General features: G+C 34.0%; 1 protein-coding gene across 1 annotated transcript in view; it reads right to left on the bottom strand.

Annotated features, from left to right (window-relative positions):
- Positions 1 to 15906: 15906 nt before the first annotated feature.
- LOC111708251 (zinc finger protein 609) overlaps positions 15907 to 26536 on the bottom strand; it is a 41561-nt gene continuing 30931 nt past the window's right edge. The window contains exons 4-5 of the mRNA XM_023481572.1: positions 24060 to 24153; positions 15907 to 18926 (exon numbers count right to left, since the gene is read on the bottom strand). Coding sequence (XP_023337340.1) covers positions 16604 to 18926; positions 24060 to 24153 — 2417 coding nt within the window. The 3' untranslated portion in view covers positions 15907 to 16603. The remainder of the gene's footprint in view (positions 18927 to 24059; positions 24154 to 26536) is intronic.

Genomic DNA, 26536 nt, shown 5'->3' with positions numbered 1-26536 from the left:
AGATTGAATTATTGTAGAATATATTATATAATATTATTCATAGCTCCCTCTTTTGTGAATTGTAAATTAGTATTTATTATGTTTGTTGATGACTCTTATTGTTAGTATATTTGTGTGTACATTTTAACACATCAGTATGACAAACTTAGTTTTTTATGTATTTTCACATTTTTCTGTGGTACGTTTTAAGAATATGGCAAAAACCGCAAAACATTTCTAATTTATTTTTTAAGTCTATTCATCTCTCTGTAATCAGTTTAAGTCTATTCATCTCTCTGTAATCAGTTTAAGTCTATTCATCTCTCTGTAATCAGTTTAAGTCTATTCATCTCTCTGTAATCAGTTTAAGTCTATTCATCTCTCTATAATCAGTTTAAGTCTATTCATCTCTCTGTAATCAGTTTAAGTCTATTCATCTCTCTGTAATCAGTTTAAGTCTATTCATCTCTCTATAATCAGTTTAAGTCTATTCATCTCTCTGTAATCAGTTTAAGTCTATTCATCTCTCTGTAATCAGTTTAAGTCTATTCATCTCTCTGTAATCAGTTTAAAAAATATGCCTGCACTGTGAAATACCATGTTTATTATTTCATTCATTTTTCCGATAAAATATTCAGCGTCTCGGATGAAATATTGAGGGTCACCGATGAAATATCGTGGGTTTCTGATGAAATATTGAGGGTCTCCGATAAAATATTGAGGGTCTCCGATGAAATATTGAGGGTCTCCGATAAAATATTGAGGGTCTCCGATGAAATATTGAGGGTTTCTGATGAAATATTAATGGTCTCCGAAAAAATATTGAGGGTCTCCGATGAAATATTGAGGGTGTCCGATGAAATATTGAGGGTGTCCCATGAAATATAGAGGGTGTCCCATGAAATATTAAGGGTCTATGATGAAGTATTGAAGGTCTCCGATGAAATATTGAGGGTGTCCATTGAAATATCCAGGGTCTCCAATGAAATATTGAGGGTCACCGATGAAATAATGAGGGTCTCCGATGAAATATTGAGGGTGTCTGATGAAATATTTAAGGTGTACGATGAAATATTGAGGGTCTCCAATGAAATATTAAGGGTCACCGATGAATTATTGAGGGTCTCTGATGAAATATCTAGGGTCTCCAATGAAATATTGAGGGTCACCGATGAAACATTGATGGTCACTGATGAAATAATGAGGGTCTCCGAAGAAATATTGAGGGTGTCCGATGAAATATTGAGGGTCTCCGATGAAATTTGAGGGTCACCAATGAAATATTGAGGGTCTTTGAAGAAATATTGAAGGTGTCCGATGAAATATTGAGGGTCTCCGATGAAATATTGAGGGACTCCGATGAAACATTGAGGGTCTCCGATGAAATATTGAGGGTGTACGATGGAATATTGAGGGTCACCAATGAAATATTGAGGTCTCTGATGAAATATTGAGGGTCTTTGATGAAATATTGAGGGTCTTCAAAGAAATATTGAAGGTGTCAGATGAAATATTGAGGGTCTCCGAAGAAATATTGAAGGTGTGTCTGATGAAATATTGAGGGTCTCCTACGGTTGTAGAGTTATCAACTGTAAAATGGGGGTCTGCGATCAAATATTGGGATATCTCGATAAAAAAAACTAAGGGATTCCTATTGTACATCTACTGGGGAAATCTCGACTGAATATAGGGGGCTTCCGATGAAACGGTGTAGCGGTCTCCAATAAAGTATTTATGCTTAGCAGCTCCTGTTTTTTCTTTAGAATTTAGAGTCCTCTATTATATCTAGAAAAGCGTTGCTGTAATGTTTACAGTGCACAGTTGTAATCCTTTATTATTGAAGTTTAATCCTTTATTGTGTTTTACAATTAGTAATGGGCAAAATAGCTTGGTTTGATTTTTTGAGAATTATAGAATGTTCCACAAAAAAACTCTAAAATCTTAAAAATAGTTTTTTCTGAACATTTGCTTTTTTTCACCGTACACGCACTATGCTATGTTTGAACCCTGAACCCTAAGAGAATATTTATGCAAAAAACTAATTAAAACGAATAGTTTTAATCAACGCAAACTTTTTCAGAACACAATTCAGAAATGTTAAAGCCTTCAAAGTATGTGAGGTGCGAATGGTGTATAGTGCCCACTGCCCAGTACTACTTACAATGGTCTGGGATATAGATATTTGTTTATACTTTGAGAGGAACTCTGTCATCTAGGAAATTGAAGAGTTGACGTCAGAACCGGACGAGGCGCTTACAACTAAGCTTTCGGTGTGTTCTGCAGTAATCTGCAGTACTCTAGTTGACCCAAGATATAGTAGCGGTCCAAGGTACCTTGGTAGCGGTTAAGAATAAGTTTTCATTTAATATTAAAGAAAAAATTAAATCAATTGAAAATTTTCCTTACTGGTAAAAAAAGGGTTTCACTCTCGTAGATAGAAAAACTGGAAAGGAACTGAGTTCTTCTCACAAACTCAAATAATTCTAATTGTAACTGTAGTGGTGTACACCTTTCAAACTTTAGACTAGTTCATATAATTTCACAGTTTAAAATATCAAAGGTCTACGACATTGGGTGGCAAAGTTATATGTAGTTATTTGAAAAAATCGGAGATTGTGGCAAGAACTCACTTCATTTTTTCTATATGATTTTATATCCTCTACAGTCCTGTAGAAATGACTAAAATTACTAAAGTTAAATAAAAAATGTAAAAAAATTATCAAATCTATGAATAATTCAAATTAAATTAAAGCATTGTCTGAGGCATAAACAGAAGTTTGTCAAGGGGGGGGGGTAGCTTAACATTACGTTGGGGGATGAATCTCCCCAAAATTAAAAGTTTTACTTTTCCAGGCGGGTAATGGGGGGCTTGCCCTCATAGCCCCCCCCCCTGTTTATGACTGTATGCATATATTGTTAATTCTCCTTAAAAACTAAATCTCTAATTTTATTATTTGCAAAACAAACAAATATACAACCTTTTCAGGCGGGCAGGGTGTCCCACGAAACATGACAGTAGTGATACAACTAAAGGTCGTCTTCTTAAATTAGTTTTAAGAATAAATGCCGCAAATTATTTGATATATCAAAGACGACCTTTACATAGTCGCTCTAATGTCAAGTTTAGTGGGACAGCCATGTATATAATTACGTTCAGTCCTTACTCCCTAAACTCTCTATACTCATACTATATCCAGAGTTGGTGCAAGATAGTTTTTTTTAAATGGTTTCAATATTTTTATTTTTGGACTTATGTACAAAATGTCCTGAAATTCTAGTTTTTTCTCTAAAAGTTTGATTCCAACACCGACGACATTTGAAATCTATTGCTGGAAAGTACTATATTGGATTTTGGAAAATTTACGGCCTATTGTATGTCAATGGTTGTTTCAATGATTTATTTCTTCTTTTATTTACAATTGAATTCCCCGTTGGAATTATTTGCACTTTATTTGCACTTTATTCGTTGCCATTTTTCTTTTGAAATCTTATGACAAACAACGTTCACAAATGTATTTTTAAAATTATGAAAAATGAAAACACGGGAAAATTAGGATTTTTTCCCTTTCATTGTGTTTTGTTTACTTTGAGTAATTATTGTTTGCTTGACTGTAGATAAAGTAAACAACAGAAACCTTTAAAACTAGAAGATTTCAAGACAAGAAATGACAAGAAATGACAAGAAATGACAGGAAATGACAAGAAATTACAAGAAATGACAAGAAATGACAAAAAATGACAGAAAATGACAGGAAATGACGTGAAATGATTAGTAATTATAAAAATGACAGGAAATGACGGGAAATTACCGTAACTAACAGGAAATGAAAAGAAGTCACAAGAAATTACAGGAAATGACAATAAATTACGGGAAAAGATTAGAAATTGCAAGAAATACCAAGAAATGGCAAGAAATTATTAGAAATGACAAGAAATGACAAGAAATGACAATATATGACAAGAAATGACAAAAATGACAAGAAATGACAAGAATTGACAAGAAATGACAAGAAATGACAAGAAATGACAAAATATGACAAAAAATTACAATGACAAGAGATGACAAAAAATGACAAGAAATGACAAGAAATGACGAGAAGAAACAAGAAATGACAAGAAATGACAAGAAAGGACAAGAAAGGACAAGAAATGACAAGAAAGGACAAGAAATTACAAGAAATGACAAGAAATGACAAGATATGAATTTATGAATATGAATAAATGTGGAAATAACATCTACTTTTTTACTCTACGGAGGTTTGGTCCATCACCATCAATGAATTTTAAAGATATGACCAGAAAGGATTAGAAACTACAAGAAATGACAAGAAATGATTAGAAATATCAAGAAACGATTAGCAATAGCAACACTGGATGAGGGAGGGGTGGCTGCTCCAACGGTTTTGGAGTGCTCACAGGATTTTGGAGTTGCTCCCAGGGTTTTGAAGTAAAATGTGAAGTTTTATGAAAAGTCCTTTAAAAAGGGAACTTTAAAACCGAAAACTGTCATTTCAGTCCTTCAGTAGCCTGTGGCTAGTGATTAGCAAAACTGACGAAATTTGTTTCAGCTTATACATTAAAGATAATTGGTGAATGTAAAAAAAAAATATTTGAGCTAGGTACATAAAGGTTTCATTTGATCTGGTCTAATACGTACATATCAACATCCTGTCCCTGTAGGGTAATTTATTAGATCTAACAGGGTGAGAACCAGAAAACTGTGGAATAGGAAGACGACATAAAGGTAATAATTAAGTGTAATTGATGGTGTTACAGAGCAAACAGTTTTACTAGTAACTTATTGATTCACTTTTTTTAGTGTTAAATGGGTCTGTTTACTGTTTGATATGCTATATGTTTCATGTTCATTGGACTATTTAACTACTTTTCATTTGAGTCTGAAAGTCTATGATTTTATGGTTATCGCTGTTAGTATTTTTTATAACGAAAAATCCTAGATAAAGCCCTCTTCAGGCTTTTAAAAAAATAAAAAAGAACAGCCTAGGTAACTGTATAGAAACTGCAAATATTAAAACATTTTGAGTCCAGCTTTAAACCAGTGTGTCCCAATAAACATGGGAATTAAGAGACAACTTGAAAGTCCTATTTGATTGCTGATGCTGACGCCCAGATCACACAGTCAATAACCAAATTCGACCACATCGTACAGAAACTTCCCCAGAAGATTATGGTCTCGGTACGCGGCCTGATCATGGGTTCTGCTGCCTCCTCAGAAACCCCTTACGAGGATTTAAAGGCCAAACTTGTCTCCTCGTATACTCTATCACGCTGGCAGAAGGTTTCCAAACTAATTCATCTAGTTCTGAACCCTCTAGTAATAAGTTATAAGAAATATATATACTGGAAGTTATTTATGCGTTTTATTAGAGTCTGACTCACGTCCTCTATAAGACCACATTTATAAAATCTCAAGAACAGGCGTTTTCTATATTTCGATGTTTAAACTGAAATACGGCAATAATTAATTGTGTTTATGAAAAAATGCCGCAAGGATTGAAGACGATAAAAGTCGTCACTTAAATTCCCATATTTATTTGGACACCCTGTATTTTACTGTCCATGGAGTCAAAGGCAGAGGGAAAGAAGGGTTCTCCGAGTTCTATATTTATCAGTTTTCCGCTCTAATAATTGTATATTTTCAAAATAGATATAAAAAATGGTCTCAATCTTGAAAATATGCTAACAAACTTTAAAAACTTGCTTTAATTCCACAGTTTTCTGGTTCTCACTGTATAGTATAATGATGATTTTATAATGCATAAAATTATTCTGGATATTGCAGATTTGCAGTTACAAACAATGAACTGAATAAGATTGTAATGTTCATTATAATATTTAAGTTTAGTATGTAATAGGTTAACCCTAAAACGGCTGGGGTTTTTTTAAATCTATAAATTGCCTTGAGGTTGAGGCGGGGGCGTTTGGTGCCCCCCCCCCCCTGTTTAGGGTTAAAACCATCGAGATATTAGTAATAGAGGGGGCATCTGGAATTTTAGACTTCTTATTGTACAGCCACTGTACACAATGACCCGATCAGAAATTCTACCTGGGGGGATCTTAATTCGTAAATCAGTGTTTTAAGACATTATTGTTTGAAAGTGAAGCCTACAATATTCAAGCAAAGAAAATAAGCTCATATGATTTTTGTATAAAAATGAGACATGACAAATAGAGAAAAAAATAAAATCCTTCTCCTTAATAACATCTTGTTTATTATCAAATTCTTTACTTCTGAAATCTACATTGTACAATTAACTCTTAGGAATATATGTTTCTGACTTTTAGAATTAGAATGAAAAGCAATTCTGAACTAATAATAGATCTAAATTAGGTTAGACTTAATTTTTATGTTATTGAAGAACTTAAAACTGTCAAAATATTTGTTTTACATAAATGAACTTAACGTGAAACAAGTGATTTTTAAATAGAAATAATCTATTGGTTTTGTAGGAGCATATAAAAATTGGGTGTTTTGTCTTCCAGATAACTTGTTCTATCCACTCTTTTCGTATGTTATGAAAAATTTCTGAACCCGAAACATCGTTGTTTACACAATTTTTGACACTACAATATCTCATTGTTGAAAAATATTAAAATTAACTGTTCACACAATACCGTACAAATAGATGTACTTAGGATTAAACCCACTGTACTCTATGATACCAACTCAGTCATAAGGAAACATTTTTCGACAAAATTCACTGTACAGTATAAACCTAGCCAGGCAAAATTAGGAGAGTTATGCCCGCCCCCTGGTTAAAACGTGTACCACAACTAAGATATTTGTGAGTGATTGTTAAGAACCCCGTTGAAAAGATTGATAATACCAAAAAAAAATCCTATTGGAACTTGTAAGAGAACCTTGATAAAGTCGACCCACTCATCTCAAAATATTTCTAGAACATTTCTGTGGTGATGACGAAATCACTTACCAACATTACATGTTATTCTGTTCATAACTGAATAAGTAAAGCACGTTAACTTACTAAAGCATTCTAAAGGTTTAAATCAATTTTATGGACCTTATCCAGCTAACCCATGGGAGCATTCCAGAAACGGCGATGGACAGTAAATTTGGTACATCTATGGTTAACCTATAAAGCGATTTGGATAAACGATCTTGTAGAATTTCTTGTCCCTAGGACAAGGCAGGAAAGAACTGAGATTTCTAGGGTGGGGGAATTTTTGTGTGTGTGTCAAATATATTCGCCAAAATATTCTAAGAACTTTGCAAAAAAATAAGAATCCAAAATTTTATAAAATAGCGAACTAAGAGCAGTTTTAAGAAAAAAAAAGATAAAAAGTCGCTAGTAAGACCCCAAAAAAATTTTAAAATATAGCATTAAGTGTATCAAAAGATCTGCGTCTTAAAACACTGAATTCAGAAAAATTGATTTGTTGAATATAAAACCAGTAAAAGACAACAAAAAAGTGGTTGGTTATTGAAAATTTAGCCGAGTCCCATAGCTCATTCACTGGTTTCTGGAACCTCAAAGGTTAGCTGGGTGGATTGTTTAATTTTTCATATTTTTTTAATGGGTTTGAATCTGAATTCAGTTTAGGATTTTCAAGAAAATGAGGAAAATATGACCTTTTCTTTCTCTTTTGTCATTATATTCAGAATTTTCTGGACCCTAGATACATAAATTAGACTAGATAGCTCATGTCGTCTTCACCATACCGTGGTGCTCTGTACCGTGGTGCTCCTTACAAATGTAATGGTGGTTGTACAATTTTCAACAGTATATTATAATATATCTAGGTACTGGACGCTATAGGATACCAGAAGCTGAAACTTAAAATATTTTAACCATGGTTAAATCGGATGCTAACCATGGTATAATGAATGAAGACGACAGATTTTTCTTACCATGGTCAAATTTAATCATGTGTAAAATCATTGTAATAGTTTGTGGCATCAGGGGGATGATAGTTCTCTACCTGTGTGCTACGTTAGCTATACTGTTGTTGTCGCTAAGAAACAAGATTCTGACGATGAACAGATAGACAAGGTATAACCCACAAATCAAAATCGATAATGCAGAAAACTCTTTATTTCCTAAAAAAAAATGAAATGAATAATGATAAATAATTATTACAGGGTTTACAAATTTATAATGAAAAGATTCTTACGATCTATTTGCCTATTTGGGGGTTATCTGTCGAAAAGTCCGAAGACGCTTTTTATACATTAAAACTTCTGAAAAGATTAACAATTAAATGTTGATGAAAGTCACTAATTCTTTAAATGAAAACATTCTTGTTTAACTTTGAAATGGTTCACAATTAATAAACGTTTATACTCCGTTGTCGGAGAACAAAGAAGAAAAGCGGGCTGAAATTGTTTGGTTTGGTTTCTCGTCTCCGAGAGGAGCATTTAAGTTGAAGACGACATTACATAGAGGGGGGGGGGTCTTAATGTTAATGGTTGACAACTGTACACTTACAACAGTTTACTAATATTGATATACTATAGGTTAGGTCAGAATCTCCTTATTATAATCAAATATGCAGTACGCTCTCGGTATAGTTCATGGCCTATAAAATTAGTAAAGGATTAGCGTACATCATCACTCTACACACTATAACCTCGTTGGTCTACCTAGGGTTAAAGTGGGTTTAACCATGGTTAAACCCACGTGCTCTCTAGTTTTAGACTAAAGTTTCTCGATGTCAACATGATCTCGGTTCCAAAATACACATATAAGGAATCTAATTTTGTAATGCCCTATTTCCTAGACTCTGGGTTGTAACTATAGTCAATATGACCTAAAATATGATAGCTAAACCAATCCATCTTTTTAAACCATGGTAAAAAAATCACTTAACTTTCAGCTTCAGGAATTAAATCAGTTCTGCAGTAGAGTCATCACAAAAGTCTCATCCTTTTAGGGTAACCCTGCATCTAAGTTCTTAAATTAGATGATTCTAAAACGTTACGTAACATTACGTTCTCATGTAACTTTACAAAAACGATACATAAACGTAACAAAAAACGAAATTTCGTAAAAAGGTAACTTGGTTTGCCGGGTAGGTTTAAACACAAAGTATACTTTAATAACGATCTGTTAAGTTTATATGCTCGTTATTTATACATGCATCCAAAAATTGGCTTGGGAGTTACTGAACTTAGTTCAGATTTTAGCTGAGCTGAAGGCAACCTGGTACAGTCGTCTCTGAAGTCTCATCCTTTACGGGTAACCCATGTAGAGTGTAGACCTTCTATAGACTCTCTAGAGAGTAGCAGAAAAAAAAACTTGGAGGCCGTTCCTAGTCTACAAAGTTCACGTACTTTCGTACGACCACAGTACGACCGCAATCGAGGGACGTCATGTTGTCGACCCAACGAACTAATAATGTCGACCACTATAATGTTGAAAGGAATAGCCTCGGCTGAAGTTTGTTTTAAATGTCGTCTTCTAGAAACGTCATTTGACAAAATTTATGTATTTTATTAAACGTAGGTTTCCAATCGGAATTCCGTTGCGCGTAATTGCGCGCAATGATTGCTTCCGCTTGCGCCATTTCATTGCGCTATAATTGCGAATAATGAAGCAATTAAAAATTCGCGGAATTGCGCGAAATTGCGTGCAACGGAATTGCTTCCATCCAAAAATCAATAATTTTAACTCTATGCAGCCTAGGTACAGGGTGTCCCACGAAACATGACAGTTGGTAAATAATTTGGAATGTCTTCTTCCCCATACTGTAATATATAGATATTAAATTTTGCTTTTTTTTTCGTTCAATAAAATCTTTCAATAATATTTTACTTTGAAATCAATTTTATGAAAATATTACTACCATTAAATATTCTTATATGATTCTCTTTGATATTAAACAACTTAAGTTAATATGAAAGAAGACATTTTAAATTATTCACCAACTGTAATGTTTCGTGGGACACCCTGTACAAGAATGGAAATATCTCTGTAGATTTTTAAAAATCACTTGTTTCAACAGTTTTCAAATTTTCTTGTGAACTGGTTGCTAGTAATTAACAAGTTAATATGATACAGTGAAACCCTTAATAACGAATACATCGGAAGAATTTATCAAATGTCGTCTTGACAATTTTTCAATGAGTTTTATACTATATTACGTAAATTTCAGTATTTGCGAAAATAAATAAATAGCCATGAATATGCGGGAACAGTTTTAAAGAGTTTCATAAAATCATTTAATTAAAGAACTAAACATCTGCAATATTCCATTATCAGAAAGTGAAGAATACGACATTTAATGAATTATTTCGATGTATTCATTATTAAGGGTTTCACTGTACATTTTTCATTTGTTCACATTGGATAAATATTAAAATGAAACTTTTTTTTTTTAATTGTAAGGTTCGTTTAATCAAATTAGATATTTTGCTACAGTGAGAAAACTATGGTACAGCATTACAGTGAATTTAAGGTCGTTACAATGCAACAAATTTTAATTAGAAACTTATTAAATCACTTTTCATTTAAATGGGTCTGCTTGAGTCTAAAATGTTCTTAATTATCATGCTACATATGAATATTATAAAATAAAAGATTAAGTTTAAATTCAATTTTCTTAGCATTTAAGACTGAAATGTTTATTGTATGCCACTACCAAAGTTAAAAAAAAATTTTAACTCAATGTTATTGAACGGTTTAAATTCACAAAAATTAAAAATTTTAAACAGAAGCGTAAGAAATTATTGTGCAATTAGATTCACTTGCGCGCAAGTAAAATCCACTTGCGTTGGAAACCCTAATGAAAAGTTTGATTACTTTCACGCTTATGTTCTGCATATTGCAGCAATTTCAACAAAACTCTCGAACTCCCCTGATCCTGAAATTTCAGACAACAAATCGATAAGAGATTGAGTTTAGAAGATAATAGCAGTTAGAAGAGATTAAAGAGTGAGAAGAAAGATTAAGAGACACAAAACTGTGGAATAGAAAGACGACTGTTAGACTTGTTTTATAATTTCAATTAGTCCAATAAACCTGAAAAAGAGTTAAAATAATAGAAAGATTTAGAATTGAGTAAGAAGAGTTTAAAGAGTTAGAAGAGTTAGAAGGGTTAGAAGGGTTAGAAGAGTTAGAAGAGTTTAAAGAGTTAGAAGAGTTTAAAGAGTTAGAAGAGTTAGAAGGGTTAGAAGGGTTAGAAGGGTTAGAAGGGTTAGAAGAGTTAGAAGAGTTAGGAGAATTAGAAGAGTTAGAAGAGTTAGGAGATTTATAAAAGTTAAAAAATTTAGAAGAGCTAGAAGAGTTAGAAGAGTTAGAAGAGTAAGAAGAGTTAGAAAAGTTAGAAGAGTTAGAAGAATTAGGAGGGTTAGAAGAGTTAGAAGAGTTAGGAGAATTAGAAGAGTTAGAAGAGTTAGGAGATTTATAAAAGTTAGAAAATTTAGAAGAGCTAGAAGAGTTAGAAGAGTAAGTAGAGTTAGAATAGTTAGAAGAGTTAGAGTAGTTAGAAGAGTTATAAAAGTTAGAAGAGTAAGAAGAGTTAGAAGAGTTAGAAGAGGTAAAAGAGGTAAAGGAGTTAAACGAGTTAAAAAAGTTAAAAGAGTTGAAAGAGTTAAAAGAGTTTAAAGAGTTAGAAGGGTATTTGAAGAGTTAGAAGGGTATTTGAAGAGTTACAAGAGTTAGAAGGATTATTATAGAAAAAAAGTGTAAGAAGAAAGAGGAGTATTAAGTATTTAAGCTCAAGTGCCATGTTAATTTCATCCTAGTTATATTTCTTGTCTTCCGTTTGTTGAAATATAAAGATCATTTCATCAGCTTAATGTAAACGATTAGGTACTCAGTTCTATTTTCCGTGTTGAAATGTGTAATATTTTATGTTTTTTTTTCGGACAGTTTATCTGTTAAAGTACAGGGTTACTTTTCTTATAGTTAATAATGGGATGAGAGGTCAGGACTTAATATCAGGGTTCCACAAATTATACAGTTTACAGATATTCTAAACTCCTAGAGCACTGGGAACTAATGTTGGTAAATATACGATAGACAATAGCTCAGCAACAACAGATATTCTATACTCCTAGAGAACTGGGAACTAAGGTTAGTAAATATAGGATAGATAATAGGTTAACAACAACAGATATTCTATACTCCTAAAGAACTGGGAACCAAGGATAGTAAATATAGGATAGATAATAGCTCAACAACAACAGATATTCTATACTCCTAGAGAACCTGGAATCAAGGATAGTAAATATAGAATAGATAATAGGTTAACAACTACAGATATTCTATAAACCTAGAGAACTGGGAACTAAGGTTAGTAAATATAGGATAGATAATTGCTCAACAACAGATATTCTATACTCCTAGAGAACTGGGAACCAAGGATAGTAAATATAGGATAGATAATAGGTTAACAACAGATATTCTATACTCCTAGAGAACTTGGAACTAAGGTTAGTAAATATAGGATAGATAATAGGTTAACAACAGATATTCTATACTCCTAGAGAACTGGGAACCAAGGATAGTAAATATAGGATAGATAATAGCTCAACAACAACAGATATTCTATACTCCTAAAGAACTGGGAACCAAGGATAGTTTATTTTGGATGAATAATAGCTTAACAACTACAGATATTGAGTACTCATACATAACTCCAAGAAAGCTGAGAAAGTCGTCTTCCTATTTTAGAGTTTTCTGGTTATCACTGTAGCAAATATAAAAGGAGGTGTAAAATATATTAGTTATCACATATATATCTATGTGAGTCTGATATTATTTCCTGGATTTTATTTTTATGACCCAGTAATAGTCAGCCAAATGTTTACCTTAATTTAAACCCAGGTCTGTTAAGATAACAGCTTTCAGACGAACACAAGAAATGCGTAAAAACCATGGAGGCGGGAGTTATTCTATAATAAAAGCCTCAAGGTGGGAAGGACTAAGTGTAGGAGCAGTGGGAGAAGAATGGGTTAGAAAACGAATTTAAAGGTTTGGGAAATAGAAGAATAATTTTGAAAGTAATGCATCTATATATATATGCAGATGTAATCTCTGTTTGTTTGTCCGATCATAACTCAGTAACCCCTTCACCGATCTGACTCAAATATTGATTGGGAAACTCGGGAGACCCACGGGAATATTCTTATATTGGTTTTAAGATTTTAAGTCGAGTGCGTCGACTTTAATAGCGAAAAATTAGTTTCCCGGTACTATTCTAGAAGTCTCCTTGTATATAGTATCTCCTCCCGGCCTCCTTCAGATTTTGCACTACTAACCTAGAAGTCTCCATGTATATTGTATCTCCTCCCTCCTTCAGATTTTGCACTACTAACCTAGAAGTCTCCATGTATATTGTATCTCCTCCCTCCTTTAGATTTTGCGCTACTAACCTAGAAGTCTCCATGTATATTGTATCTCCTCCCTCCTTCAGATTTTGCAAACTAACTTAGAAGTGTCTATGTATATTGTATCTCCTCCCTTCTTCAGATTTTGTACTACTAACAAAGAAGTTTCATTGTATATTGTATCTTCTCCCTCCTTCAGATTTTGCACTAGTAACCTAGAAGTTTCATTGCATATTGTATCTCCTCCCTCCTTCAGATTTTGCACTCCTAACCTAGAAGTTTCATTGTATATTGTATCTCCTCCCTCCTTCAGATTTTGCACTACTAACCTAGAAGTTTCATTGTATATTCCGACTGTTAAAGTTTAACAACAAATGTTGCTAAAAACAAAATAATTGAAAAGAATTTCTTCCAGTTCGTATTTTATACTTTAGTAATAGATAGTGGAGAGGATAGAATACAATTATACAATACACAGTAAACAAAAGAAAGAATAGAAACAGAAAATGAAAACTTTATATAGTAAAACAAGGAGAATAGATAAATAAATGAATGATTGAAGGGATTGTCGTTGTAATTTTAGTTGCCGTTACTTAAAAAAGAGGGCGAAGGCACAATTCACAACGATACCCTCTAAACCGGTGTCTGATCATTATCTTGGAGATTAATTTTAACAATTTTCTCCCTCGTTTAAAAAGCTTAAATCCACAAATAACTTTACAAAGAAACCACAACCACAAAATACAAGAGAAAATTATGGATATCTCATGACAGTCTCAATCAGACAAGTTTTAAAGGGAACTGTTGTGAATAGGACCTACCACTGTATACATGTAGAGTCCATAGATAAATATCTATGGTAGAGTCACTTGAAATAACGTGTACAGTCCCTTTGTGGTGTACAGTCCCTTTAGGAAAACTTAAATTTTTGTGAAACTTTTTCTTTTAACTGCAATATTTTAAGGGGTGGTTGAGATGAGGCAGTAGTATTACAAGAATATAATAAACTAGCTCGGGAACCCAGCTTCTGTTATACCTATTTAAGTCTATCCACTAAACTTAGAATCTTTAAACCCAGCTAAAAACATTCCTATATATATATATAGATTTTTATTTGTTTGATACAGAATGTCCCGCGAAACATGAGAGTTGGTGATTACTTTTTGCAGTTTATTTCGTTAATAAAATCTTTTACTAAAATATATTTTACTTTTAAAATGACTACTGTATAATATTTTTTATTATTCTCTTTTGGTATTAACAGTCTTAAAAAATGATGAAGACGACATTCAACAACTGTCATGTTTCTTGGGACACCCTGAGAAGACTTTAAGGTCGTCTTTAATGTTTAAATAATTTGCTGCGTTCATTTAAAAATAACAAATTTAGACGTAAATTTAAAAAATTGCCCCACCCCCGGAATTTCCTAAATGTGGTCTGTCTTTCCCGTGCTTTTAAAATTACTAGAGATATGAAAATGTTCGTTTTAATTTCGACAAAGATCTATGATTAAAGACGATATTCAATTCGTCTCTCAAATGTCATGTTTCGTGAGACACACTGTACCTTTTCTACGCAGGTAACAGGGAGGTCAAATGAAAGTCAACAAAAAAATTTATTATTTTATAATAGTCTTTTAGCTACACAGCAAACATTTCAGGGAAGGTTTGGATCAGTCACTTAATTCCCATGCTTAATGTTTATTAGGTAGTATGCGCTCAACAGTATAAAATCTCAACCAAAATCTTAAATTTTTAAGACAGTCTTTTTTACACTTTCCACCAGAACTGCATTTTACAGTTTAAATTCTACTGAATACATTTTACAGTTTACACTCTACTGAATACATTTTACAGTTTACACTATCTACTGAATAAATTTTACAGTTTACACTCTCTACTAAATACATTTTACAGTTTACACTCTCTACTGAATACATTTTACAGTTTACTCTCTACTAAATAAATTTTACAGTTTACACTCTCTACTGAATACGTTTTACAGTTTTACTCTCTACTAAATAAATTTTACAGTTTACACTCTCTACTGAATACATTTTACAGATTACTCTCTAGTAAATAAATTTTACAGTTTACACTCTCTACTGAATACATTTAACAGTTTACTCTCTACTAAATAAATTTTACAGTTTACACTCTCAACTGAATACATTCTACAGTTTTCACTCTCACCATTCTGCACTGGTTTCCAACTACAATCTACAGTTTACTGTCTAAGGGAACATTCTACAGTTAACACTGGCTTCCAACTACAATATAAAGTTTTAATCGTCTACTGAATACGCTCTACAGTTTACACTCTCAACTGAATACATTCTACAGCTTTTACTCTCTACTGACTACATTCTACAGTTAACACTCGCTTCCAACTACAATCTACAGTTTTCACTGTCTACTGAAAACACTACAGTTTACACTGTCTACTGAAAACACTACAGTTTACACTCTCAACTGAATACATTCTACAGTTTTCACTGTCTACTGAATACATTCTACATTAAATAAAACGCACAAACTATTCTCGATGGAACAGAAGTTAAAGTTTCTTTCCTCAACACATAAATCCTGGCTTAACTAATCTGAGAACTAGAAAAATTTATCTTGATTTATTAACATTTATTTGAATTTATGTTCAAAAGGGTTAACTCTGAACAATATCTATTTGATCGAGATGTATTTCCAAAATATGTCATCAGTATCAGGACCAGAGCAGGAGAGCAACTAGGAGAACTTAATCACAACAAATCAGAGATCAAGAATATCTAGGAGTACACTAGAGCTAGGAGGAGGTTTGTGTTAGTACAGGATCAAGGACTCGGAGTAAAAACCTCAGTTAGGATTTAATGTATGTATGAAGATGGGTTGAGGAAGGAATATAAACAGGAGAAGCAAAGTTTAAGGAGATTGTGCTGGATAAGCTGGGTTTAGGGAGCAAAGCACCACTGAAAGCAAACTATTCTACAGGTCCAAACTATAATATTCTCACTAGAGATAAGGGGACGGGGAGAGAGTGAGCTTAGCTCGATTCATTTTTCACTTCAACTGTAGATCTAGTGTCGGTGGAAACCAGACAAAAACTCAGAGTTTATAAGAAGTTTGCACACAGATAATGGAGTTTGGTTTAGTTACATAGTCTCTAATCTTCATTGTTCCGGAAACCAAGATTCACGGAGTTCCAGGAGTAAACACTATGCAGCCATAACTTCAGACTGGAGAATTTATCAAATGGGTTTCTATCCGTCTCTATGAAGATTATTAACTATTGGAATTCACTAGGAACTAGATAAGGAACTCAGTTGGCAGGTTTCCCCTGTGTTCCTCCAGCTCCGGAGTATGGGACGGATGAGAATCCAATAGAGGGAGGAGGTAGGGCACCAGGCGGTAAACTGGAGACGGGAGACATTCCTCCAGGTACCGGAGGTAGAGCTCCGGGAGGAAGCAGAGGATATCCGAGTCCAATATGAGTGTGAGTGTGGGTGTGAACATGACGAAGGGGAGGCGGAGATTTAGATTTATCTCCGGCAGAAGTATTGGTCGGAGAATCCTTTCCGGCCAAGGTTGTAATAGGTTTGGGAAGAGACAATCCCATGGAAGGTACTGAAGACATTGAAGAAATAGGTGATTTAAGAGCTCTCTCCTGCAGCTCAACTAGTTTCTGATTTGCATAGTACTGGGTTGCATGCTGCTGTAGTAAATCTAGAGCTTTAGTTCCGCTGAGACCAGGAGGAGCTCCGGCAGCAGCTCTAGCTAGATCCTCAGCACCCAGAGGGAAAGGAGCTCGCATCATCGGATCCCCGAAGGAGAAGGGAACCGGCGGTCGAATCGAAGATAGATGTGCTGGGGTAAGGTATGGATTGGGTCCGGGCGGAAGTCCGTATGGAGATAATCCGCCGGCACTTACGAAAAGAGGCTCAAAAGGTGGAGCCATACCTCCTATGCTAAATGGAGGGCGGAGAAGAGATGGATGCATGTATCCGAAGGTTTGAGGTCCTGGAGGCGGTCCACGAGTTTCCATCGTAGGTTTCACTCCCTCCTCACTTTTTATTTCTCTTTTTACTTCTTCCTTCTCTCTGAACTCTGGTTTAACACTGATCATGTTGGTCATAGGAGATGCTCTGCTCCGAGGTCTGTTATCACCAGAAGGTTCACGCTTCCTCAGATCCTCAGGTTTCCCTCCGTCGGGTTTCCTTGGCGGGGTTCCCTGTAATCTATCATCTTTACCCAGGGATAGACTAGAGAATTTACCCTGGTCCTTATCTAACTGTTCTTTAAACGCCCTCTCTCGGTCCGCTCTGTCCTTCTCCCACTTGGATTTATACAACGGATCAGTCTTTAATAATTGAATATGGAAGTTTGGATCCATACCTACAGGATAGGGATAGGGGAAAGGAGGGAATCCATTGGCAGCTAGATATTTATGATACTCCTGAGTCCCAACCTGAGGTCCAGGATTTGATCCTGTGAGACCGTAACTACTTGTTCTATGCCCGGTTGGAGTTGTAGTGATCATACTGGATTCGGTTCGTGGCATAGGACTTGATCTAACGAGTTGCGGAGAGGAGAAAGAGCTGGAACCAGAGACCTGGGACGAGGGAATAGATATTCCTTGAGGCAACTTCAAATCCTTCCCTCGGGAGTCCTCACCATCATCTGATATATCGGAGTAGGCAGGACTGTTGGCAGAAGGTTTTTCTCTCTCCTGAGATGGAGAACCTGCCAGGAGAGGATTAGGAGTTCCGTTGGGAGGAGCAGGACTACCGGCAGGAGATTCAATCATCCTACTCTTATTTTTGAGATCATCGGTAGGATCTAAATACTTTCCGTTGGTCGGAGGAGTATAAAGTCCAGGACGTACTTGAAGGTTTCCAGGACGTTGCGGCGGTTGACCGTGTTGTTGTGCTTGTTGCTGCTGCTGCTGCTGGGGAGTGAACTGTTTATTTTTCAACTCTGTGACAGGAGTAGATTTATTAGATTCATCAAGCTTAGGCTGCTTCGCAGGAGTTCCTTTATCACTGTTCTCCTTTCCTTCCTTCTTCTTTCTCTCCTCCTTCTCCTCCTTACTCCGGTTCTTTCTCTTCTTCTCCTGCTCCTCTTTCTCTACTTCACTGCTATCCCGGATTTCTCCATCTGCTCCGATAAACTCGGGATGTGAATGGGAAACGTGCCATTTAAGTCCGTCATCATGTTTGTATTGCTTGCTACAATCCTTCCTGGGACAGTTGAGCATCTTATAACTGAAACTATCAGGTTTAGGTTCTCTCTTAACTGTCGGAGTAGGTTTAAACTCCTCTGTCGGAGCACTGGAGTCATCACTGTCAGAGCTTGTTCTTTTTCTCTTTTTCATCTCATCAAGTTCAGGTTCCTTCTTTCTCTTAGTCCCATCCTTGGCAGGACTGGCCGGGGTAGGGAAATTAAATTCATCTTCAGTTTCAGCAGCCTGCTGCTCTGGTATCTGAGCTTGTTGCTGCTGTTGCTGCTGACTCTTACTTCCTTTCCCCTTCCCCTTAGCTTTGCTGCTCCGTAGATTTTTCCTTGGCTCCGGTTCCAACGGAGTACTTGTGGCTCGACCTCGCTTCCCTCTTCCCTTTCCTCCAGGTTCAGGAGAATCCGTAAACCTGAAAATAAATATAAATTAGATTTGTTGATTTCGTAGCTTATTCATTTATTCATCTATTTTAAACAAACAATATCATTCAACATGATGTGTAACTTTTATCTCGAAATTATTTCAAATAAAAAAAACTTAAGTAAATCGTGTAGATTTCTACGGAATGATGGTTGCTGGATATTTTAAGTATTATTATTTTATCCCTATTATCATTATTATTATCATACATATTCAGTGTTCACCAGAGCACAACATTAGCAAATTATCTAAAAACCTGTTCTAGAGGTAAGAAAAAAATATATTCCAATGGATAGTCCCTTAAAGAATGTTTAAAATAAGTACTGAGTAGTGGAGAATATAAAGTAATTATATTGAACAATTTGACATATTTTGTAAGGGTAGAAGGTTCAATTTTAACCACAATAAGTGAGATTTGACCGGAAATAGAAAAAGAAAGGACGAAATAGGAATAAAAAAGAATTGGGAATAGAAAGGACGAAATAGGAATAAAAAAGAATTGGGAATAGAAAGGACGAAATAGGAATAAAAAAGAATTGGGAATAGATGAATTGATAAATTACAAGAAGTAGAGACTAATATATTTTCTGTTGAGCGAAACGGCCGACTGAAGATAGAGAATCAATGAATAATGGATGTAAATGGATAATACTGACAAGTCTATTCAAAAACAATTCCGTTATTAAACATTAGCTGTAGACATTTTCATGTCTACAGCCAATGTATCATTCCCCCGCCCTCGTTACCAAAAAGAAACAACTAGAGATATTTGAATGAAAAGTTTTTTTTATATTTGCAGATGAGAAAGTGAAGCAGAAATTTCAAGAAAAAGTGTGATTTAGAGATTTTCTTTTCTAATTATTTTCATTTGTCACTATAGTGACTTGTATATTTCTTGCTTCAGAAATAATGGAGCAACTATTTGAATTAATATCTGTTCAAGCTAGAAAAAAAAGTATCTCCGATTTCATTGATCAGATCAGGACTTAAAGGGTAATTGTGTAAACTGGGCATGCCCCTTGTTAAATGGAAGTTTAGTAAAATTACGCCAACAGTCCCTTTAAACAAATATTTGAGAAGTATCCGTCCCTGTTGGATAAACAGTACCTTTAAACAAATATATATTTGGGAAGTATACGTCCCTGTTGGATAAACAGTCCCTTTAAACAAATATTTGAGAAGTATACGTCCCTGTTGGATAAACAGTCCCTTTAAACAAATATTTGAGAAGTATCCGTCCCTGTTGGATAAACAGTCACTTTAAACAAATATTTGAGAAGTGTACGTCCCTGTTGGATAAACAGTCACTTTAAACAAATATTTGAAAAGTATCCGTCCCTGTTGGATAAACAGTCCCCTTAAACAAATATTTGAGAAGTATCCGTCCCTGTTGGATAAACAGTCACTTTAAACAAATATTTATTTGAGAAGAATACGTCCCTGTTGGATAAACAGTCACTTTAAACAAATATTTGAGAAGTATCCGTCCCTGTTGGATAAACAGTCACTTTAAACAAATATTTGAGAAGTATCCGTCCCTGTTGGATAAACAGTCACTTTAAACAAATATATATTAGAGAAGTATCCGTCCCTGTTGGATAAACAGTTCCTTTAAACAAATATTTGAGAAATATACGTCCCTGTTGGATAAACAGTCCCTTTAAACAAATATTAGAGAAGTATCCGTCCCTGTTGGATAAACAGTCCCTTTAAACAAATATATATTTATTTCCAATTTAATTGATATTTCAAGCTCCCCGTTCATTTCCTGTTCACTATAAATGCAATGCATGAATTTGAAGCAATCCTTGAATTTTTTAAATCTTTTACATATTATTAACATTTAGTACAAAGAGCAAGTTCAAATTAAATTAAATTAATTTTAGAATTTAAAAAAACTAAAAAGAAAGATTATATTTAAGAAATCAAAGAACTATTTAAAAAGTAAAAAATTGATAATCCAAATGAATAATATTTCTTCTTGTCGAACTAATGACCCCTTTCTCATCGTTTACATTTTCTTCTAATATTGTTGTGCTGGGAGAAAGAAAATTCTTTTTCATAGAGAATTGTTTGATAGATGATTAGTGCTCTCAGATTGATGATGCGGAACCCACATTCCTATATAGTCTTATACATGGAGATATAATCCTAGTCCTAGTATTCTTTATACGTGGAGATATAATCCTAGTCCTAGTATTCTTTATACATGGAGATATAATCCTAGTATTCTTTATACAATGAGATATAGTCCTAGTATTCTTTATACATGGAGATATAGTCCTAGTATTCTTTATACATGGAGATATACTCCTAGTATTCTTTATACATGGAGATATAGTCCTAGTATTCTTTATACATGGAGATATAGTCCTAGTATTCTTTATACATGGATATATATATATAATCCAATTCCCAGTATTTTTGTACATGGAGATTGAAGGAATTCTTTACTACTGTTTCCTCCTAAATTTATAATTTTATTCTCATCTCTTTATTTACATTGACGTGTTGATTATCTTACTCCCACTACTCTAGATAATACCAAGATATTGACTGAGCTCCTAGCTCCAGGTCTCAAGTCCTGAATTTGTGTAGAAAACTATGATTTGACTGTTGAATTCAATATACTGCGGAGCTGACTGAATCTGAGAATAGAATTTTGAGGGGAAAATCTGAGGTTTGACAAGGCATGGAATGAAAAGGGGGGGATTTAATACTTTACAGAATAGTAATTGATGATAAAACTGAAAATCTATTAAGTGAAAAGAATTCAGCCAAAGAAAATGTGTTTTATATGGAAGACAATAGTAAAATAGGAATGTAGGATTGTAGAATGGAAGTGTAAACGGTAGACCATGTAGAATGAAAGTGTAAACTTTGTAGTATGTAGAATGGAAGTGTAAACTGTATGTAGAATTGAAGTGTTAACTGTACACCTTGTAGAATGGAAGTGTAAACTGTAGACCATGTAGAATGAAAGTTAAAATGATGACGATGAAGCATATTTTTTTTGCATAGGATGGAAGTATAATTACTATGTTCTCTAAGTATGGATTGGAAAGACAAAGTGTTAAGTATGGAAATATAAGATGGAAACATAGGGGGCTAAGTATTAAAGTGTATAATGGAAGTATTGGGTGCTAGGTACGGAATTGTAATATGGAAGTATTATGTGCCAAGTATGGAGATGTAAGATGGAAGGATATGGTGTTGAGTATGGAATTGTAGGATGGAAGTAAAGAGTATTCAGTGTGGAAGTGTAAGGTGTATAGGATGAAAGTGTAGGAATGGGGTGGGTAAATGAGGAGAGATAAGAAGATGAGGGGAAGAGATATCAAGTTTCACTCCTCAAAAGATTATAGACAGTGTATGTTTACTAAGAACAGCCTGAGAACACTGTTTAATTACATAATTATTCACTGGAAGTAAGTTGGAAACTTGTATATATAATGTATATATAGGAAGAGGAGGAATACAAGATCATTTTCTACATCAATACAACAAATAAAACAGGTAAAATAAAAGTTTAATGAATTAAATGAATGAACAGAAAAAAATATTAAATGTCTCTAAAAACTGGAAAAAGAAAAAAGAAATAAAACGGAATCTATAGAATAAGTAAATGACAACATTAACAAAATTCTTTGGCTAAATTTAAACTATGTAAATGAAAATCTGTTAATGAAGACGACACGAATATAAAACTAAATAAAAAGGATCAGAAACTAAATAAAGGGGATCAGAAACTAAATAAAAGAGATAAGAAACTAGATAAAAGGGATCACAAACTAAATAAAAAGGATCAGACACTAATTAAAAGGATCAGAAACTAAAAAAAGGGGATCAAAACTAAAAAAGGATCAGAAACTAAATCAAAGGGATCCAAAACTAAATAAAAGGGATCAAAAACTAAATAAAAGGGATCAAATACTAAATAAAAGGGATCAGAAACTAAATAACAGGAATCAAATACTAAATAAAAAGGGATTAGAAACTAAATAAAAGGGATCAAATACTAAATAAAAAGGGATCAGAAACTAAATAGAAGGGATCAGAAACTAAATATAAAGGGAACAGAAACTAAATAAAAGGGATTAGAAACTAAATAAAAGGGATCAAATACTAAATAAAAAGGGATCAGAAACTAAATAAAAGGAATCAAATACTAAACAAAAAGGGAACAGAAAGTAAACAAAAGGTTTAAAAATTGAATTAAAAGAAGGATGAAGAATGGTTAAATGCAAAAACAAGAAAAAAATGTCAAAGGGGAAAAATCCAAAAAAGTATAAGAAAAATCTAGTTGTGTGTGTTATGTGGCTCTAAACTGTATAAATAAAGATATAATGTTTGGTAGAGAGAGAGAGGAGAGAGCTAGAGAATTATGTTTATAAGAAGTATTCGGGTCTGCAGTATTCTACACTCAATACAAACATTCAACTTATACAAGTATGATAATAATAATAATAATAATAATAACGTTAATAATAATAATAATAATAATAATAATAATAATAATAATGATGCTAAGTATAGAATGATATAAAATGAATAATACTGAACAATGCAACATATATTTCATATTTAAACCCTACAATACATAAATTTAAGTATGGAGGATGAACCTATTAGAATATTAAACTTAAAATATGATTTCGAGGAACAAAATAATCATTTTACCTCCATAATAGTTCATATTTGCTGTCAGTTTACAGGAAAAGATGAACTTTTCTTAAAGGGACTGTACGCGTAATTTCAAGTAACCTTACATTTATAGAGTGGCATGTTCAATTTACAACTATACCCTTTAAACCTTTGATCAAGGATTGCGTAGATATTCTTATTTTTAAAGCGGGAAATTAGGTGTCAAGAAACCGCGCAAATGTACACTAGCGCGGAGAGTACAGTGTACACTGTAACCTCAAGTCTCCCGGCACTCAATTTTCAGCTATACGAATGAGGGTATCTAAATCTACCTCATCGTTGTCCGGACAAAGGTTTTAAGGTACTCTTGTGAATTGGACAGGCCTCACTTGAAATTACGCCTACAGTCTCTTTAACTATTTGACAAAATATTTAAAATCTCCAAAGCTTGAAAAATATATGAAGATTAATTATTTACCTTGGTGCTGACCATTGATTAGTATGCCGTGCACAGTCCAGTAGAGTACCAACATAGGTCTTTCCTCTCCAGGTTATATTAACAACTAGAACACCTAGAATATAAAACATCTTAAACTTATCCATGCTTATGAAAATTTATAAGATTTTATGTATTAACCCCCCCCCCCTCCTTCTCGCCAACCTTCTCACAAGCTTGGAGTAATCCTAGAATCCAATCTATGGATTTATCCAAATTCGAACCAAGGAGAAGTAAATATTCTGAACCTAGGAGAAGGAAAATATTCAGAACCAAGGAGAAGAAAATATTCTGAACCTAAGAGAAGGAAAATATTTTGAACGAGGAGAAGGAAAATATTCTGAACCAGGAGAAGGAAAATATTCTAAACCAGGAGAAGGAAAATATTCTGAACCAAGGAGAAGGAAATATTCTGAACCTAAGAGAAGGAAAATATTTTGAACGAGGAGAAGGAAAATATTCTGAACCAGGAGAAGGAAAATATTCTAAACCAGGAGAAGGAAAATATTCTGAACCAAGGAGAAGGAAATATTCTGAACCTAAGAGAAGGAAAATATTCTGAACGAGGAGAAGGAAAATATTCTGAACCAGGAGAAGGAAAATATTCTGAAGCTAGGAGAAGGAAAATATTCTGAAACAAGGAGAAGGAAAATATTATGAACCAAGGAGAAGGAAAACATTCTGAACCAAGGAGAAGGAAATATTGTGAACCAGGAGAAGGAAAATATTCTGAACCTAGAAGAAGGAAAAAATTCTAAACCAAGGAGAAGGAAATATTCTGAACCAGGAAAAGGAAAAAATTCTGAACCAATAGGAAAATATTCTGAACCAAGGAGAAGGAAATATTCTGAACCAGGAAAAGGAAAGCTAAGATTCAATGAATTCCAAAACATTCCGCTGGAAAATCGGAAACTATTTCTTTCATCTCCTGGAAATTGAGAAAATATGAAGTTACAGGTTCAGCTCTCTGTGTGTTTGTTTGTTTAGTTTAAATAAATCATTTGAAACGAGGACCCAGAGAAAATATGAGCCGCGTCCTGATAAGAGCGGAGAAAAATATGAGACACGTCCTGATAAGAACGGAGAAAAATATGAGACATGTCCTGATAAGAACGGAGAAAAATATGAGACATGTCCTGATAAGAACGGAGAAAAATATGAGACGCGTCCTGATAAGACCGGAGAAAAATATGAGACACGTCCTGATAAGACCGGAGAAAAATATGAGACGCGTCCTGATAAGAACGGAGAAAAATATGAGACGCGTCCTGATAAGACCGGAGAAAAATATGAGACGCGTCCTGATAAGAACGGAGAAAAATATGAGACGCGTCCTGATAAGACCGGAGAAAAATATGAGACGCGTCCTAATAAGACCGGAGAAAAATATGAGACGCGCCCTGATAAGACCGGAGAAAAATATGAGACATGTCCTGATAAGAACGGAGAAAAATATGAGACGCGTCCTGATAAGACCGGAGAAAAATATGAGACGCGTCCTGATAAGAACGGAGAAAAATATCAGACATGTCCTGATAAGACCGGAGAAAAATATGAGACATGTCCTGATAAGACCGGAGAAAAATATGAGTTCAAGTCTCACCATCTGTTTAACATTAGAATGAAATCTGATAATATTTTCATCATCTTTCAACGAATACATATTTTTAATGATCCCGCATTTATCGCAAAATGTTTAGGATAAAAACAAAAATATTTATTGAAAGAAAATACTGCATGAGAGTACATTCGATAAAGATACCCCCCTCCCCAATTAAAAAAGCTGTACATAAAAATTAAGCTATTTTTGATATTTTCAATAAGATTTTTGAATGCTCTCCCTCCCTCCAATTATGCAATTATGCCTCTTCTTCTGTTCCTTTTTATTTTTCTCCCTCTCTCCTCTTATTTTGTATTGCCCCCCCCCCCACCACCACCACCCATCCAACTGTATTTTTTATCACCCCTCTTGTATTTTGTAATGCCCCCCTCCCTCTATACATATTTACAGTATGAAGTTTTTGTTCTGTTACCAGCATGGAATAAAAACTCATAAATTACCAAATATGATTTCTTTACATACATACATATAACGACTAAAATAGACTATTTTGTGATAAGTGAAAACACACAGAAAATAGAATTGTTTCATTATCATAACATAGCTTGAATTCTCCACCCACAAGGTTGAGATATCTTGAGAAAGCAATATCGTTGTAGAGACACAAAGAACTCTATAATCCTACTCCAACCGTAGAAAACTAACTATTACTCTTGCAAACCTTTTCAGGCAAATCTTTCAAGCATAAAATATAATATTTCAATAATGTCATTCAGAAAATTATGAGCCTGAACAATCCTGTTAGATTCAACACACATTGGATAGTTTAGTTCAAGTGTGCTATCTTATATTTAAGACAGTACATATGTTTAGTTCAAGGGTGTTATCTTATATTTAA

The sequence above is a fragment of the Eurytemora carolleeae genome, unplaced genomic scaffold (assembly GCF_000591075.1).
Source record: "Eurytemora carolleeae unplaced genomic scaffold, Eaff_2.0 scaffold842, whole genome shotgun sequence".
In the NCBI taxonomy this organism is placed as follows: domain Eukaryota; kingdom Metazoa; phylum Arthropoda; class Copepoda; order Calanoida; family Temoridae; genus Eurytemora; species Eurytemora carolleeae.
The sequence above is the reverse complement of the archived record's forward strand: the minus strand, read 5'-3'. Positions and strand labels throughout refer to the sequence as shown.